Raw genomic sequence first — 17,243 nt, forward strand, 5'->3', positions numbered from 1 at the left:
ATTTGTAGGATTTAACGTATTAAATGAATAATGTGTTAGTAGACGACGGGCATGCACCCAGCAAATAATGTAAAAACTCAAAGGCGAGCAATAAAATGACAACAAAACTAATAATGAAACAATATATTTATATTTTTTTCGGTAGATTTCAAAATATACAGAATTCTATAAGTACAACTCTTGTACATTTGTTAAATTATCACAATCAACTATCCAGTACACCTGAAACAAAAAGTTGACTTATAAAAATCTAAAAGTTTTTGAATATTCACCATTTCGATTTAAGTAAAAGGCGAGAAATTACGTAGTTTCCGATATAAGTGCTTCCGTTTCCTCTTTTCTCCTCGAAGCTAATGTTACATAAATGCCAATGAACAGGATAACAATCCCTAAACATAACACTCCATACCCTGTGTATATTGCAATATGAGGTAAATTAAGTAACAGCCTCACGAGGCCAGCATATTCCCCTGTAAGGGTTGCAGTTTGTCTAAACCATAGCACTGGCATAAATGTTGATTTAACGCTATTCAGTAAACTGAAACATTACCTGCGTATGTGAAATTGGAATATGTGTACATGGACAAAAAAGTTTGTTTTATTACATTTGATTATGTTATTGTTAATATATTGTCCAATAAAAAAGCAAATATTGAGTAATAAGACGTGCGAGAGCTGGTACAATAAGAGAAAAATTTTCACCTTATGCCTGAAATGGGCTCTAAAAGTATATTTATTTGCATTTGTGCTTTAACAGCCATTGGAATGCCAGTGTTGGGTTCCAAAATCATATAAAATTCGTCTTCTGATTTGTTAGGAGATATTCCCGAAACATTCTGCAGGTACTCGTCGTCTGCGAGGTAAAAGTGAGGGAGTGTAACAAAAGCAGGGGCACCGAATCTAAAATTTTACGCGAAAAAATTGCACAAACTATAAAAAAGCTATCCTTATAATATTAATGATTAAGGATGAGTTAGAATTCGACAATAACGTACTTGCATGCTGAAACATTACGAGCACCTGTTGGAACAGGATCTCCATAATTGAAACATGCTAGCTCAGGATAAAGAACACCATTGTCTAATGTGAAATTTGTCGAAATGTATTTTCTTCCGATAACTTCTAGCATACTAACATCCTGTTCGTATGACAACCAAACAGTACTAGAAACAGAATAAGAGGCATATTGATACAAACAGTGGTATAATGATAAATGGAATTAACCTGCAAATATCTGGAGAAAAAACGGCGACTTTCTGTACATGTTTAACCGGTGGCCACACCTCTCCCGTAGTACCGTTTACGTAATCACAATACCCTTCGTAAATATTCGTGTGTGGAACATGATTCCATAAATCCATCATACCTAGCAAGTCGAGATCGGTTCTTCCCGTATAGATGTTGAAAACACCGTCATATGTTTCAGAATTATTTCTCTACAATATAGTTAACAGAGAAGTTAATTTAATTGAATGTGCAATACCTACTTGATGGAAATTAATTTGTAACTTCTGAACAACTCACAAAGTGGTGAAGTATTTGTCAGGTGAATGGAGAAGAGTACGGAAATAAACAATAATAGATCTACTTACACCATAAAACCAGCCAAATTTGTTGAAAGGAATTGATATATTTAGACTAGATGCGAAATCCAAAAGAGGATCGTTGTACCCTTCAAACAAAAGTTGCCTTGCACTTCTGGTTACGATAAGAGATTCGTTCATGACTTTCAAAAATCTATTTACAATAGCTTTAGTAATAAACGAGCTATGTCTGACATTATATGCAACAGTCTAGAAAATAATGCGTCATGAATATTAGGTACCTTTGATGCTCAATTTGTGCATGCACACTACGAATTAGCAAATTAAAGTAAAATAAATAGAGAATGCCGAGGTTGGAATGTAAAACTAACTATCAATAACATAAATGTTTCGTCTTTTTTTATTAAAACCAGATTAAGAGACGACGAAACGTTCGTTATTTGTCCCTTTTCCGGTAACTATTATTAATCTTATCATTAGTTTTTACCGCAACTATGACGTTCACGTTTACTATTTCGTCTTCAAGACTTCCATTGGTAAGTTCTGGTACGAATTGCCACGTTCTCTTTTGTTGGTACGTGAGAGTGCCATTTTCGTGCCATTTTAAATTTACTCTTGTATGAACTTCTTCGTACACGTACGGACCGCATTCTTGAAAATTTGGTTTAATGTCGAAATTACTGGCAATAACTTCGTCTGCATTTGTCCAGTTGTACAAGTACAATTCTAAATACATAGGAATCGGTGTTTTTTTCCACATATTATACCCTTTGGAGGTGTTTGTTAGTGTTAATGCCTAAAATGTTGGAACAGAATTCCTAATTTAGTTTACTAATCGTGTTTTAATGACAATCATTACAAAAAATTCAGGTAGCTAGAATCGTAAGTTTATTTGATAATTGTTGACTTTAGGTAAATTTCAAGGTTTGAAAGAAAGTAAGTAAACCAACGAAACCCATTCCATAGCGACCAAAAATAAGTCCACGTTCTTTTCATACTGTAACTTACGGTCCGTCCTTAGCAATAAAATAAATTAAATTATTAAATAAAATTAAATTGTATTACAAAGTTAAGTTATAGTAGGAAACTACAACACTCACAAAGTGAGCGAAGGTTTGGGTGTGGTTGTTATACTACTCACTTTTGTTTTCGAATCTCGGAAACTACGCAAAAAAAAAACATTTCCGTAAGCCTAAAGTAAACAATTACCGTTTCTTACTAGTTAATAAACTGACTTTTAGTGACACTTATAACGTATAATATAGAAGACGCAACCAGCTACTTACATTAAAAATAATAGAATTGTACGCTTTTTCCCATCCAGCTAAAGTTAATATGGCTAAACCCAAAAATACTATAGATAATCCGTAAAGTGTACTTAATTCACATTTTCGAGAGCAACAATTCATCTTTCTGTAAAAAGTAATTGTGAAATGAAGTAAATTATCACAAGTAATATATATTAGGTCACATTTTGAAGCGAAAAAGGGTTCAAATTCATCACTTTCAGATCTTTAAGGAACGTGTTGAGTTACTGGCGGAAATAAATTCAAAATTGTTTGTTCATTTTTTACATATCTAATTATCAGAAAAAGTAAGTTAAATAATAAAAGTTTGTAGGTAATTATTTAGAGTTTCATTTGCAGGTTTTTTGTACCGGACCTGCGAATTTACCGCAATTATTATATAATATATGCAATGCAAATGTAAAATTTAATTTTCTGGTTAGTCCCTACTACATACCCCTTATATTATTGTCTAAAAATGTTGCAAAATATGTATTTTATTGTTTGACACTCGCAATAAACAAGCGTTTTAACGAGAAACAAAAGATCGTTCTCCAATTTTAAACAGATGCACTTTTGCACATTAAATTTTATAAAAACTGAGTTATGACGCGGCAATGTAATATGTATGCATGTATGCTCAAAATACTTTTTAGTACCTACGTACCTAAAACGTACAAGCGATTTAAAATAATACATAGACTGTATGTGCATTAAATATTTCGAAATTTTGAATTATATGAATAGCGCGTTATCAGGAAGGATTACAAAGATGGGTATCGAGTTGATAACGATAACCCATGAAGAAGAGTTAGTTAACAAAGGAAGACAATCAACAGATTAATAATTAATAGATAGTACCTATATATATATAAGAATGAATTTAATTTAATTTTACGTTTAATTTTAGTCAAATATTACAATTCGTATCAATATTAATTACCTGAGAAACAAGTTTTTTAATCACTTATATTAGTTTAAAAAAAAAAATTGTGTGCCATGGGTATCAATGAATAACAAATATTATTTTAACGATGTTTTAACATGACGAAATAATATATTTCCAATAAATCGAAAGTTCACTTAATTACACAAAGGAAGTAACAGAGATAATAAACAAAGAGTTTGTTATTATTACTCATAATTCCGTTCCTATTTACTATATATATATATGTATATATGTACTTAACTAAAATCTTCAACACTAGAAACAAAAATGAATCTACAAATTAATTGAAGTTGAAACAAAAGCAGCAAATGAAGCAAAACAGCAGGTAATTGTAGGTAGATAAGCGTAAATAAGATGTTCAAAAACATACCTCCTTTTTGGTTGTAGTAATTCACTATATGTATTTCTTAGCCTGTCCATGACTACCTACTAATCAAATTCAAAAATTACTTCATTCTAAAACCTAATAGGAGGGTCAAAGGTTGTTCACAAATTCCGTTATTTATGAAAACTGGAGATACACAGTGGACAAATTGATAAACTGTACTCTCTATATTAGTGTTAGTAAATCCATTAACATTTACAATAATGACAACTGTTTAAAATTTGAAGTAAACATAAAACTCATTTTTAAATTTTATGAATGCTTGTAGGTGTTAAGCTTTACTGTCCAAAAATTACAATTTTTCTCATACAGTATAATATTGCCATTTATTATATATAACAGTACTTCCCCTAACTGCACAAGAAGAAATACTGGAAGGTACAACATATTAGTGTTGGAGGGACAAATTAACAGTGATACAATTGACAACTATAATTTAAATTTATAACTTACATCTCATACGATAACTGTTTGTTTTTCTTTCAAATGCACCGGTACGAAATATATTGATTTGGAGAAACAAAGCAATACACCTATCGAGGATCTATATTCGAGTGGCAAATGTTTGTGAAGTGGATATAAAGCAAAATCATATAAAGCTTATAATACAATAAACTCTGGGCACTCAATTTAAGATGACTCAATTGTTTAAAAGTCGTTTCTAAATTCTGAATATACAAAGGAAAGTGCTTGGGAATTCTTATTTTTCGGAGAAAAACAAAAAAGCAATATCTAGTTGAGGTTGTGAAGACTATAGATAGATTTCAACAATTTTTGTATATAACATAGACAGTATATAAGTTGTACCGAAAATTTAATAAAATAGTAGAGAGCGCTGTAATGCTGTAGAGGTCCTCTTATTCTAAAAACTAAGTTCTTAATCTAGGCATAATTCTAATTTATTTTTTTATCTTATTTTACACACCTATATAATTGTTTATTAACATGGCATTTTTTTGAAAATTAATTTGTCGCCCCAGGAGCCGTCCGACTGTGTTCAACGAGGGTTCGTTTTGTTCGCAATGAGGACCCTCAGGACAGAATAAAGTACTCAGAACGTAATATCTTCGCGAGGTACTCCAATTTAAAAAAAAACGTTCTACAACCCGCGGAACCCGAGACATTCATCCGACAACAGCCGCTGAGCCAGATGTTCTCCCTATCTTGTGTCGTTACAATGGACCGTGCAAGAAGCCCACACTACTGCACTGGTTTTTCGATAAAAAAACTGCAATTGAAGATTATCGAAAAATTTTTTTAAATGCAACTAACCGGGTATCCATTATGTAACGTCACGGACGTTTCCCGGCCCTTTCTTAGACGTTGCCGTTAACTGCTCACTAGCCACTACGTAGTATTAATTCCTTGTTCTGTTGGTTCTGTCCATAGATTGGGGTTTTGTCAAATAAACGTATGAATAAATCAAATAAATCATATGGAATTTGGGAGTATGTGGAGTATGAAACGTTGCGCTAGTGTTTGTTTAATCTTGTTTCAAATTCAATAAAATGTGAAACGATAGTGTTACTGTGTGGTTTTGGTATTATGTGATTATAATATAAGGCATACGTTTTCTACACTTTTTGATTTTCATTCAAGACTTATATAAAAATGTAATTTGACGCCAATTTAACTGCAATTATATTCTTAAGTATAAGCTTGTTTTTATCGAATAAAGAACAAAAATGTTAAATCAAGTATCAGTTGAAGCTGTTTACTCTGCTACCTATGTTGAGAATTATTTGGATTGTGTGGAAAATTTACCAGATGATTTGCAGCGCCTTATTTCAAGAATGCGTGAACTTGATGTCTACTATCTGGGTAATTGAACCATATTCCGCTTTATGTTATTTATAAGTCGTTAAAGGAATGCAAATAATCCAGAGATCGTCCTTTCCCCTAATAATATTTTGTTGTTATAGCTCGCGTTAGAGAAGCTGAATATCAATGTGAAATATGGAGAACAATCAGCAAAGAGAATTTATCAAAAAAGACAAAGTCATTCGCAAGAATGCAACAAGCACTTATTGCAGCTCAAGAATTAGGAGATGAAAAGATGAACCTTCTTCAGAGCATCCTGGACAAAATAGAGATGAAGACAAGGTTGCTTAATCAGGACTTTAAGAATTTAGGTTAATTTTCTATACAAATATACAATAACGATATATGTATGATTAAAAATTTAATTCTTCAGATTTTGGAAAAGAAGAGTCTACTGTGGACACTAAAGAACAGCAGCCAACTTCTAACAATACTTCCACGTCAACTTCTTTGTGTCAGAATGAACGTCCCATCAAACGTTTAAGAAGAACTAGACATGATACATTAACAGGAATCGATCCTATCAGTGATGGTAACAGTGGGGATCTGATGGTGAGAAACCAGACTAATGTGAGTTGTGCTCACACTAATAACATGAGAAAGTCAATTAATGGTAATATTAACCTAAAGTTTATAGAACATTATGCCCACATTTTTGTTTTTATTAAGGTAAAAAGAAGAAACGCAAATCACGACAAATCCAAACATCTCAACGCGAAGATTCTCCTCCCAAGGAAGAAGAGACTGCAATTGATCCAAATGAACCTACATATTGTCTGTGTGATCAAATTTCATTTGGTGAAATGATAATGTGTGATAATGATTTGTGTCCAATTGAGTGGTTTCACTTTTCTTGTGTGACACTAAGTACAAAACCTAAGGGTAAATGGTTTTGTCCCAAATGTCGTGGCGATAGACCTAATGTTATGAAACCTAAGGCGCAATTTTTAAGAGAGCTAGAGAAATATAATAAGGAGAAAGAGGAAAAAACATAGTCCGAAAGAAAATTGAAAGAAGTTCTTCAATAACATAAATATATGCTGTTGCATTTGCAAATAACTACAATTTTTATTTCTCAAGTAAAGTGTATTTTTTCTATTTTAAATAAACTTTCAAAAGTCGGCATTTGAGTTTTCCTCTTATGTAATAGGCAGTGTTATTAGTATCTGATTATTTTAGGAAACGTACATATGCCTGTTACCAAGAAAATCCATGCAGGTAAGTGTGCAGTTCTTCAATTTTCTAATCAAAACTCGCTAATGTGTATCACGTAAACTTTAATTAGTAAAGCATGATGAAGTTTTCCTGATTTAGTATTTTAAGACTTTACATTTGACTTAAGTAAAACGTACGTTGATGGAGATTAGATTAGCGTACACCTCGCTGATTTTCTTGAAATATTAGTATATTTTATTATTCGTAATGGTGATTCAGAATAAAAGTTGTCCAAAATTTTTAACACTTCCCCTTTCACCCACAACCCAATATTACATGAAATATTTATATTTGAGGGATATCGATAAATTTGTCATCCCGCATATATTTCATGTAAGATTTGATAGAGGGCGAGAGGAGAAAGAAGGGGGTTATTTAAACCTTGTACATATTTTTTTATTCACCTTCGCCCCCCCCCACCTAACCTTACCAAAATGATTAATTTTTCAAAGCTGAAGAACATGGTTTCCACGCCCAACACATACATGTATGTATGTTTTCTCGATTAGCATTACAACGAATAGTTACAACTTGTTACAATTTCAAGAAAATCGAAAAGGTGTGCCCTAATCTTTGTCATTACCCGGAAGTTCATTTATGGAAATAGAAAATAAGATTAGTAAAAATTGCATGAACAGGCATTACGTTAGGTTTGGTTATTTTATAATACTTAACGGACATATTTAATGAAACTATTAAAAAGCTTATACAACAAAAATGTATTGGCCCTAATAATACAATCGGTAACGAGTACAGTAATATTAACGTATTTGTTATTCTCAGCGCCACTTCGGTAGGTTTTGACGGTCTTCCATTTGTATGCGCATATGTGTAAAATCAATTGGGGGGATTGTTGGAAAGTTGCATATTAATCAAAGCAAACACAACCTGGTTGTCAGACTAATGAAAGTGCAAATAATAACGCGATTAAATATGAATTCGTGCATGTTCCTTATCTTTCTGCACAGTTGTGTCATTGTTTTATACATTTCTAAACGAAAATGCATATGTATTCCATAATAGAGTCGAAAGAATTTTTTTTGTTCGTAATGCCAAGGTCGTAATTAAAGTCGTTTAACTGATAGGTCGGAACCTTCATGTTTCCTTCCACATTCGCTGCCAGTAGCAAAACTTACAATTCTTACAAAAATGTTAAGCGTATCGGTATAAAGCGACAACGCTGCGTTAATAGGATCATAGGGTATTTCATCGTTTGTTGAATGTTCCTCAGCATTTCTAATTATTATTTGAGAATCATACAAAATGTACGCCGAAAACAATCCTATTGATCCGTACAATGACAAAAGACATAGAAACATTCCCAGAGTTGATGTGGGGGGTAAGAATATTCTGCCCAACGATGCACAAAATATAACATCTGAAGCTGTCGCTAAAGGTCTGTTTAGCATAAGAAATTTATCCTTCGGGGCAATTACAGCAGTTGTTGCGAGTCCTACGATTATTCCCATCGTCCAAAATACTACTTTGTAAAACAACATATTCTCAAGGATGCATACGGGTGAGAGTGTCGCACCCATTATAGCTACGTGTAATAACCATAGGAGATGTTTAGGTCCGAAACCTTCCTGATACGTGACGGCGTGGGCCAATATTCCGGATCCTATTGTAGATATTAAATTTAGAGCGGTTGCGGATGAATCTTGCCTCCCAACGAAATCTCGAATTATTGGAGTATGAAAAGACATAACAGCGCTTATAGTGGTTAGTGCTATTGAAACCCCTAAATACGTGTACACACTTTTTAAACGTTGCCGAACATGATCGGGGAACATTGCAATTGTTTATTTTCATAGGATGGTCATTTGTGATTCTTTATTTGGGCCTTTTATTAGGTGTACAATTTATTAATTTTTTGTATCCTATAGTCCCTTAGATATGCGTCACTTGCTTTTTGGTGTGCCAAGTCTTCAAATTTCATTTTTTATTATTTGTGTAGATTTTATAAATAGTTTCAATTATAATGTGAAAAATGCATGATTGAAATCGGTTTTACCGTAAAAACTGAACGAACAGGAATTTCTTATTGTCAATCAGATTTACCCAGGTCACTCAAGTTTTTTTTTTGTTAAATCGGATTAGGATTAGATACATATATACGTATATATAATATTATTGACTTCATACGTTACATGAATGCATTGTAAGCAGTTAATTCAGGGGTTACAAAAGGTGAAAAGTAATAAGTAGCTCTTGAGCACAAACATTTGCAAATATCAATTAAAAGCAACGGAAATGATGAAATTAATTTCTTCGTTCGTCTTGCTTACGAATTTTGGAGTTATGAAATATTTTGGATGTTTATGTGTTCATTGCATGATGTTACGACATTTAAGAAGTAAATTAGTTGTTATCAAACGAAAAAAGCAATGTGTTTATGGCAAATTAAAATAAAAGATATCGATTTACTTGAAAGTAGGAGTGTCGACATAATGACCGCTAATGGAACAAGATATTATTGTCGTGAGTTGCAACGAACGAGTTGGATAGTACATTTTCAGTCAAAGTAGAATTACCTTTACTACTAGCACTACTTAGTATTTTATATTTAAACAATGAGTTGTCCTGGAAGATACTCGTAAGTAGCCAATTTTTATTTTTTGTACTTACGGTAATTCATTCTGAAATTAATGGGACTTTTCAATTTGAATTTAAATTTTGTTGTTTTTATTAATTAATAGTAGACTCAATATATTTTTATATCTAAATTAATGGTTACTACAAAGCACCTAACTATTGAATTGAATTTTTTGTCCCCAACGCGACAATTACAGGATTTAAGGATTCAAGGATATCTTTCATTGACAATAATGTTTGTACTGGAGCGACAAATCATTACGAGCCACTCTTAACGGACCCAAGTATCAGTATTTGTTACGATTTAAGTTGAATTTTCATCAACGCGATCTGCTACTGGTCACTCAGAATGTCAGCGGGATAAACTGTAAAACAAAGTTACATATGTAGTAACTAGATTATCTAATAAAACGAAATTGTAATTTAATCCCCGTCACGGAGGTTAAACGCGTAAAACTACCAATGCGTACGAAAGTTAATTAAATAAATCTTAGGATGCAAATACGCTACTTATGATTATGTAGATATAAAAAATGCATGTAATTTTTGCGAATATCGTACAACCAACAAGCAAATATGCACTTTCAAAACACTTTTCAACTGTTTCGGACATTAATAACAACCGTTCATATTTTTTAATTATTCGTCGCTTTCCTAGATATCATCCGAATGGCGATACAACCGGTGACGATGGGATGCTGTATGGGGAATATCTGATGCTAGACAAATTGTTAACGGCGCAGAGACCGTTAAGTGCTTATCATGGTCATGCTGTCCATGATGAACATCTTTTTATCATTACTCATCAAGGTTTGTTTTTGGTAATTTATTTTATGAGCTATCATCCCTATGCTATTTGAATTTTAAAAATATTCATCTGATTTCAAAGTAGTTATTATTATATTCATCAATGTTTCCCTTTAAATAAATTAAAAGTGTTTTCAATGTTGTGGGTATATTACTTAAACGTATTAATTAGTTATTAACTTTATTTTAGCGTATGAATTATGGTTTAAGCAAATAATATATGAACTTGATTCTATTAGAGCCCTCTTCAAGAGGGTGGTAGAGGAAACTCAAAGTCTAGAGATATTAAAACGATTAAATAGGATAGTTTTGATTTTAAAGGTAAGAAAATAAACAATAATCACAAATTAAATGTACCTATGTAAGTATGATAAGAATTGTTGTTTATTCTTGATTCAAACATTAGGTACAATAAATAATCTGTATATTGTTACAGATATTAGTGGATCAAGTCATGATTTTGGAGACCATGACTCCATTAGATTTCATGGAGTTTCGTGATTATCTCTGTCCTGCTTCCGGTTTTCAAAGTTTACAGTTTCGATTACTAGAAAATAAATTGGGCGTAAAACAAGAGCATAGGGTCAAGTACAATCAGAATTACGCAAAAGTTTTTGGAAACGACGAACAAGCGGTTAAAGCAATTGAAAAATCTGAATCAGAACCGTCATTAAAAGAATTAGTGGAAAGGTGGCTAGAAAGAACGCCTGGTTTAGAAAATGAAGGATTTAATTTTTGGGAAAAATACAAAAAAGCAGTTAATAGATTTTTAGAGGTGAAAGTTGGCCCTGAGGAATTCAACGATGACAATAAAGATTATAGGAATCAAGAGTATGAAAAAAAGAGAGAGCAGTTCGAATCGGTTTTAGACAATCGAGTTCACGATGCTTTAATGTCTCGGGGTGAAAGGCGATTTTCACACAAGGCATTACAAGGAGCTATTCTTATAACACTCTACAGAGACGAACCGAGATTTAGTCAACCTCATCAAATCCTTACATTATTAATGGATATCGATTCTCTTATAACAAAATGGAGATGTAAATAAACATTTTCCATTTTTTCCTATTTTTGTTTAATAACAAATCTCAGATAAATAGTTAATTAGTATATTTCTTAGATGATAAGTAAATTGGTCATAAATTATAAGCGACCGCTTTTTTTTAGATAATCATGTTATTATGGTTCAAAGAATGATCGGGTCATCTCAACTAGGTACTGGGGGTTCTTCAGGATATCAGTATCTAAGATCTACGCTTAGGTAAATAACTTAGAAATCATTGTTTTACCTACTTTGTACATTGTTTTTATCTAATCAATGACGTTTTAGCGACCGTTACAAAGTATTTGTTGATCTTTTTAATCTTTCAACGTTTCTGGTTCCAAGATCATTTATACCTAATCTAGGGTTGAAAATTAAGAATCATTTATATTCAAATACTGATTGGAAAACAGCATCTGAAGATTGTATACAAAATAACGAAGAGGAAAAGCTGGATGTAAAAAATTTTTAACTTACTAGTTCAAGGGCCCAGTGGCGTATTTCGCATGTAATCGTTACATTTTAGAAACGAATAAATTGTATAAATAAATAATTGCTAATTTTTCAATATAAAATTGTAGTCAACTGTACTTATTTTTAATCTAACGAAAAAGTATTATTTTTACAGACAAGTTTTTGATGTTCTTGATGAATAACTAAATATAATTTTGATTACCCCATATAATTTTTATATATAATAAGACAGACTTTGATAAAACAAAATTTTATTTTCAAAAAATTTTTAAATCATTTATTTCAAATAGTAGTAATACTTACAAGGGGAGTGCACGACCTTGGGGAAACGGATTTCAATGATTTTCCGTGTAGCGGTAGTATACTATGTGGGTAATACCACTGTAGAATATTTCCGTCCAATGCCCAATAGAAGCTGAGAAAAATGCCTCTAAAGTTCACCCCGCACTTTATATAGAAGTTATGTTTAATCTAGTCTGAACGTACTGTGGCGTAGCCGGTAAGGCTCTAGACTCGTACTCCCGCGTACACAGGTTCGAGTCTAGCTAGCTGACTTTTTTTTCTCTGTTTTTTTNTTTAAATATATTTATAAAATATTTATGTTTAATATAATGAAAAATAAGGAAAAAAAAACAGAGAAAAAAAAGTCAGCTAGCTAGACTCGAACCTGTGTACGCGGGAGTACGAGTCTAGAGCCTTACCGGCTACGCCACAGTACGTTCAGACTAGATTAAACATAACTTCTATATAAAGTGCGGGGTGAACTTTAGAGGCATTTTTCTCAGCTTCTATTGGGCATTGGACGGAAATATTCTACAGTGGTATTACCCACATAGTATACTACCGCTACACGGAAAATCATTGAAATCCGTTTCCCCAAGGTCGTGCACTCCCCTTGTTAGTGAATAACTGAAAATTAATAATTTGTCATGTATAATGTGTTGCCTGTTCGTGCGCCTGACTCCGTGGATCAGGGTATCAGTGCTCTGGCCTATGTTCTGATCTGACATTTGAAGGCATTGTGGTAAATAGTTAAGTGCGAGTAATAAACAATAATTTTCTTTCGAACTATAATTAGTTGATGTTAATACGTAATTAACATTTAATGTAAACGGAGCTTAAGGGTTGTAGATGCACACCCCCAAGAAGACAACAAACGTTGGTTTTCTATGGATTCGTTTATTTTAAGGTTAATTGCTAAATTGTTTTTGTAATAATTGCTTTTTGGGATTATTAGCTTATTTAAACATTAAATCAAATCTAGGACTGCTGCTGGTCATATTAATACTGTTACGCATGGAACCGATTCAAACATTGCGTGAAAAAGCATACAGTCAAACAGAAAGGCTTAACGACGAAAATGTTGTTTACTATGCAGTTCGCATCCCTCCTGAACAAAAAGTTGACCACGATGCATATGCCTATATTTTTGAAAATAAATCAGAAGCTATAAACTTGCTTAAAAAGCATAAAAAGGCCAGATTCAAGTCTTTTGCTTTGTATAATGATGCTGTAAAATTTGTTGTCTATGGAGTTGATTCGCCCAGTCTGGATACGACCGATAATGGAACACAAACAATCATTACTGAATGTTTACCTGTTGGTGAAAAGCCAATACTATTTAAAATGCCTAAGTCTCAAGATTTGGTCAAGTTTAGGAAGAACATTGAAAGTGGATATGTGCATTTGGTTGAGAAGGCAATATGGGAGAACCCACGTTATTTAATAGGAAATGGAGACACACCAACTATATTACAGGTGAGGAAACATTAATAAAAGTGTGCAATAACTAATGCTAGTATTAATAACGTCATTTATTCGTCACGTATATATAATTAATTGTATTAGATCTTTTTTTCTAATTTAGTAAATTAGTAAGAGGGCTTCAGTTTTTGGACAAATGAACGGAGGTTATAACTATAAATACTTTACCGTACCCCTACTACCGACAGACGACGTTTTTCCCTGATTTCAGGGACGAATGCGCATTTGCTCCTTATTAGGAAAGAAGTAACCGTGGTGTAACCGTTCGAAGATCCCCTCCACCGACTCAAAATAGCGAGCACTAACAACTTCACGTGGGCTTATTCCCAACTTTTATGAGTAGGTGGAGGGATCTTTAAGCGATAATCAACCTTGTGCAATGCACTTAACCAACTTAACGACACTACTATTATAATGAAAAAAAGTTGAGAATAGGTTCTTTGGAAGGTTATACACTTTCTCGTCTCTGAAATCAGAAAAAATCGTACTTTCAAGGCAAGGATATAGTAAAAAATCGTATGCGGACTTCGGGAAGAATGTACGGCAACCTCTCCCTGAAGTTTGCAGCTCTCTGCTTCGGTTCGTGTGGCAATTCACACCCGCGAGGGAATGTCGTACTTGCTTCCCTTAGTGCATAATATAGTATTATTAACAGTTCGTTATAGTAGTGGTAGGGCACCTTTTCTTGCCGGTACGTGTACGCCAAATTGTTATGGTATTGCTAAATGATAATAAATTCAAAATTAAGTTTTATTTTAGGAAGGATTCCGCTACAACGCGTTACATATTGCAGCAAGAACTAAAAGTTGGAAAATGGCCGATGTGGTTTTGAACACCATATCTGACATTTCTTTCATTCAGCTTTTATATGGAGACGATGGCTATCAGAATTCAGAAGAAAGAAGTAAAGTTTTATTGGACTTATATTTAAACACGCCAGATAAAGGTTTAAATGAAACACCGTTACATTTTGCGTCAAAATTTGGGGCAGTTGAAGTAGTAGAAGTTCTTGTGTCATTTTCCGTTTGCGATAAAACCGCAAAAAATAAGTACGGGAAGACCGCGGCTGAGGTATTAGAAAAAAAAAGTAAAAATTTGATTGAGTACCATCAAAAAAAAATACTTGTAGGTTATATGCTCCAGGTACAATGATTCAAATGTTACATCAACAAAAAAGAGAATAGCGACGTTATTAGAGGACAATTTTTACGTTCCGCTTATAAAATCAGAAAACAATTGTACCGTTCCTATCATAGGAGAGCCGTTTTCTCCAAAATCTCCACTTGTAAGTTTTCTTTCTGTTCTTAATGACGCTTTTAACGATTTTAATGTTTATATTGTATAACTGTTAGGTCTGGTAAAAATACATATCATGGGATCATCGGTATTAGTTTATAATAAAATTTAAGCAATTTTATGGAGAATATGTTGTAGTACTTAATGTAGGATACGTGTTTGCTTTACAGAACTACAATTCTAATCCGTTACAACCGCGGCTGGAAATACACGCTTACGCTGGACCATTAAATAAAGAGGAAGCAGACAGATTTCGAAAAATCTGGAAGACTCCACCTCGTTCATTGAAATCTACGAAAACGGACGACTTCCCTAAAACAAAATCGACGAAGGGTGATGGAGTCGCTTCTGCAAAAGATTTTGAAACGATCGGCCGCGAATTGGCTGCAAAGTATGACATAGGCTGGAAAGAATACTGGCCTTTTCTGGGAATGTTCTTGAATTTAGCGTCTCAAGAAGGATTACAACAACTAGAGCAACATTTAGAAACTCGAACGTATCATTCGTGCAATATGGTTTCGTGGCCCTTTTGTCCAGCTTTCGAGAAAACCACCACGACTAATGATCGTAAGCGTGTTTCAATTTTTGAGAGCAATAATACAAATTTAAATCGATGTTTTGATCGAGACAATGATCTTCCAGAGATAAGTTCTTTCTTGGTCATTGAAAAGTCGTGTAGGGTGTTTGCTAATCGATTATCGAACGAAATATTACTGTTAAAAGATACAAACTTTAATACTATCTGTCTAGAAATGTCAGTTAAACATTTGCAGACGCTAATAGGAAATTTAAGTAATGATAATCGTTTTGAAGGAATAAATCTTAAACGTGTGCACCATCGCATCGGTTATTTAGTTGCACATAATCTAGAACAGGTTTTGCAACAACATGAAAAGCACTTTGTGATTTTAAAACTACATCAATGGTTGGAAAATTCTAGCGAACTTTGTGATAATTTGCCGACATTGAATAGTCCAAAACAGTCCCAGAATTGTCATTCCATTGAACAACAGACCACGTGTCTTTTGCAATGTCTTTTGATGTATATGGATAACGAAGGTTCCATCATAAACGATTCAATCGATGAAAATTACGTTAAAGCCTTGTCGGATGGCGAATTGTGTTCATGCAAATGGGAATCGTCAAGAACGGAAAAATCTTATAAACACAACAATTCTGTTGTAAGGCGACTGAGTTTTCAACATTCAGTATGTAAGTATACCATACTTTATCAAGTATTTTTAATATACTGTAAAATTACCAATAAGATGTCATACTTTTAATGACATCAATTTTTGCAATTATGTCTTTTCGTTGTAATTTCTGTTTGCAAGAAAGAAAATAATTTTTAGCGGAAACTGACCACGCAGATTTAAGCAATACAAATGTAAATGAGATAGAATATGAATCTTCCGATGATGAATACTACACTCCTTGCAGCAGTCCAATAACTGTTGCTAATACGATGAACGATAATGACATATTTGAGGAGGCGGTATCATACGAAGAAGATGTATTTATTGAAGGGTATAACTAATAACAATTATTTAAGTAGTGCTCGTTGTATTATCTGTACATGTTGTATTTTCAGAATTTATCCTACTTCTACCGATGTAGCCGTGTTTAAAGCTCTAAAGCACATAGAAAACCTGCTAAATCCTGTCGATTATCCTTATGTTTACAAGTGGCACCATGCAATGAGAATTTATCTAGGACGCAATAAAAACATGTGTGTGTGTGTAATTAAAGCGATTGAATACTTGCAAATAACATTTTTTGCATTTTTTTAGTTGTACAAGTCCCATTAAGGAAGAAGGGAGTACAAGACATCACCAAAGCGCGTCAATAGGAACCCCTAAATCGTGGATAAGAATTACAGGCGTAAATTCACCACGAACTAAGTTATCGTTTTTAAATGATAGTTTAAGTAAATTAAAAGTTACTAATGTTAAGGATAAGTAGATTAAGATTTAAACATTTTTATTTGTAGATTGCCACACGAAGGATTACGAAAATTAATAAAAATATAAAATGTCAAATACACGCTTTTAATTAAGTAATTATA

At 33.0% G+C, this 17,243-nt stretch overlaps 4 protein-coding genes across 9 annotated transcripts; 3 read left to right on the forward strand and 1 right to left on the reverse strand.

Moving 5' to 3' along the window:
* Window positions 1-108: 108 nt before the first annotated feature.
* On the reverse strand, window positions 109-4,913 carry LOC108738507 (protein croquemort). Of its 5 annotated transcripts, none has more exons than XM_018471953.2 (10): window positions 4,618-4,913; window positions 4,150-4,205; window positions 2,831-2,957; window positions 2,032-2,340; window positions 1,593-1,793; window positions 1,225-1,436; window positions 996-1,163; window positions 703-900; window positions 273-538; window positions 109-222 (listed from the first exon to the last, which is right to left on the reverse strand). In XM_018471953.2, exons 2-9 carry the CDS (start codon window positions 4,197-4,199, stop codon window positions 301-303), a joined length of 1,503 nt encoding a protein of 500 aa, XP_018327455.1. In that variant the 5' UTR covers window positions 4,200-4,205; window positions 4,618-4,913; the 3' UTR covers window positions 109-222; window positions 273-300. The 5 variants fall into 5 exon arrangements, with proteins under 5 accessions (XP_018327455.1, XP_018327454.1, XP_018327458.1 ...); XM_018471952.1 differs by having other exon boundaries at window positions 4,150-4,208; window positions 4,618-4,912; XM_018471956.1 differs by lacking the exons at window positions 4,150-4,205; window positions 4,618-4,913 and adding an exon at window positions 3,774-3,796.
* A 222-nt stretch (window positions 4,914-5,135) lies between these two features.
* Window positions 5,136-7,108, forward strand: LOC108738509 (inhibitor of growth protein 1). Of its 2 annotated transcripts, none has more exons than XM_018471959.2 (4): window positions 5,136-5,985; window positions 6,087-6,296; window positions 6,359-6,555; window positions 6,655-6,878. In XM_018471959.2, the coding sequence occupies exons 1-4, from the start codon at window positions 5,850-5,852 to the stop codon at window positions 6,790-6,792; spliced, it is 681 nt and encodes a 226-aa protein (XP_018327461.1). In that variant the 5' UTR covers window positions 5,136-5,849; the 3' UTR covers window positions 6,793-6,878. The 2 variants fall into 2 exon arrangements, with proteins under 2 accessions (XP_018327461.1, XP_018327460.1); XM_018471958.2 differs by having other exon boundaries at window positions 5,140-5,985; window positions 6,359-6,598; window positions 6,655-7,108.
* Window positions 7,109-9,661: 2,553 nt separating this feature from the next.
* LOC108738508 (tryptophan 2,3-dioxygenase) lies at window positions 9,662-12,229 on the forward strand. The gene is made up of 6 exons (XM_018471957.2): window positions 9,662-9,796; window positions 10,454-10,605; window positions 10,793-10,923; window positions 11,039-11,642; window positions 11,770-11,863; window positions 11,933-12,229. The coding sequence occupies exons 1-6, from the start codon at window positions 9,774-9,776 to the stop codon at window positions 12,114-12,116; spliced, it is 1,188 nt and encodes a 395-aa protein (XP_018327459.1). The 5' UTR covers window positions 9,662-9,773; the 3' UTR covers window positions 12,117-12,229.
* An 800-nt stretch (window positions 12,230-13,029) lies between these two features.
* On the forward strand, window positions 13,030-17,217 carry LOC108738495. Its single transcript, XM_018471931.2, has 8 exons — window positions 13,030-13,307; window positions 13,383-13,876; window positions 14,642-14,953; window positions 15,012-15,167; window positions 15,349-16,390; window positions 16,531-16,705; window positions 16,770-16,907; window positions 16,969-17,217. The coding sequence occupies exons 2-8, from the start codon at window positions 13,415-13,417 to the stop codon at window positions 17,138-17,140; spliced, it is 2,457 nt and encodes an 818-aa protein (XP_018327433.1). The 5' UTR covers window positions 13,030-13,307; window positions 13,383-13,414; the 3' UTR covers window positions 17,141-17,217.
* The last annotated feature ends 26 nt before the right edge of the window (window positions 17,218-17,243 follow it).

The sequence above is a fragment of the Agrilus planipennis genome, unplaced genomic scaffold (assembly GCF_000699045.2).
Source record: "Agrilus planipennis isolate EAB-ADULT unplaced genomic scaffold, Apla_2.0 scaffold20, whole genome shotgun sequence".
NCBI classification, from domain to species: Eukaryota; Metazoa; Arthropoda; class Insecta; order Coleoptera; family Buprestidae; genus Agrilus; species Agrilus planipennis.

What these genes read in the sequence shown, in the direction of transcription:
- LOC108738507 (XM_018471953.2), bottom strand. Translation starts at nt 4,199, where the DNA reads ATGGACAGGCTAAGAAATACATATAGTGAATTACTACAACCAAAAAGG. An exon ending in AATTTGGCTGGTTTTATGGT is followed by an intron (nt 1,437 to 1,592) that starts GTAAGTAGATCT and finishes ACTATATTGTAG; the next exon opens with AGAAATAATTCTGAAACATA. An exon ending in GAGCCCATTTCAGGCATAAG is followed by an intron (nt 539 to 702) that starts GTGAAAATTTTT and finishes GTAATGTTTCAG; the next exon opens with TTTACTGAATAGCGTTAAAT.
- LOC108738509 (XM_018471958.2), top strand. Translation starts at nt 5,850, where the DNA reads ATGTTAAATCAAGTATCAGTTGAAGCTGTTTACTCTGCTACCTATGTT. An exon ending in ACTTGATGTCTACTATCTGG is followed by an intron (nt 5,986 to 6,086) that starts GTAATTGAACCA and finishes TTGTTGTTATAG; the next exon opens with CTCGCGTTAGAGAAGCTGAA. An exon ending in CATGAGAAAGTCAATTAATG is followed by an intron (nt 6,599 to 6,654) that starts GTAATATTAACC and finishes GTTTTTATTAAG; the next exon opens with GTAAAAAGAAGAAACGCAAA.
- LOC108738508 (XM_018471957.2), top strand. Translation starts at nt 9,774, where the DNA reads ATGAGTTGTCCTGGAAGATACTC. An exon ending in TTTTATCATTACTCATCAAG is followed by an intron (nt 10,606 to 10,792) that starts GTTTGTTTTTGG and finishes ACTTTATTTTAG; the next exon opens with CGTATGAATTATGGTTTAAG. An exon ending in GGATAGTTTTGATTTTAAAG is followed by an intron (nt 10,924 to 11,038) that starts GTAAGAAAATAA and finishes ATATTGTTACAG; the next exon opens with ATATTAGTGGATCAAGTCAT.
- LOC108738495 (XM_018471931.2), top strand. Translation starts at nt 13,415, where the DNA reads ATGGAACCGATTCAAACATTGCGTGAAAAAGCATACAGTCAAACAGAA. An exon ending in TTTCTCCAAAATCTCCACTT is followed by an intron (nt 15,168 to 15,348) that starts GTAAGTTTTCTT and finishes TTTGCTTTACAG; the next exon opens with AACTACAATTCTAATCCGTT. An exon ending in GAAGATGTATTTATTGAAGG is followed by an intron (nt 16,706 to 16,769) that starts GTATAACTAATA and finishes TTGTATTTTCAG; the next exon opens with AATTTATCCTACTTCTACCG.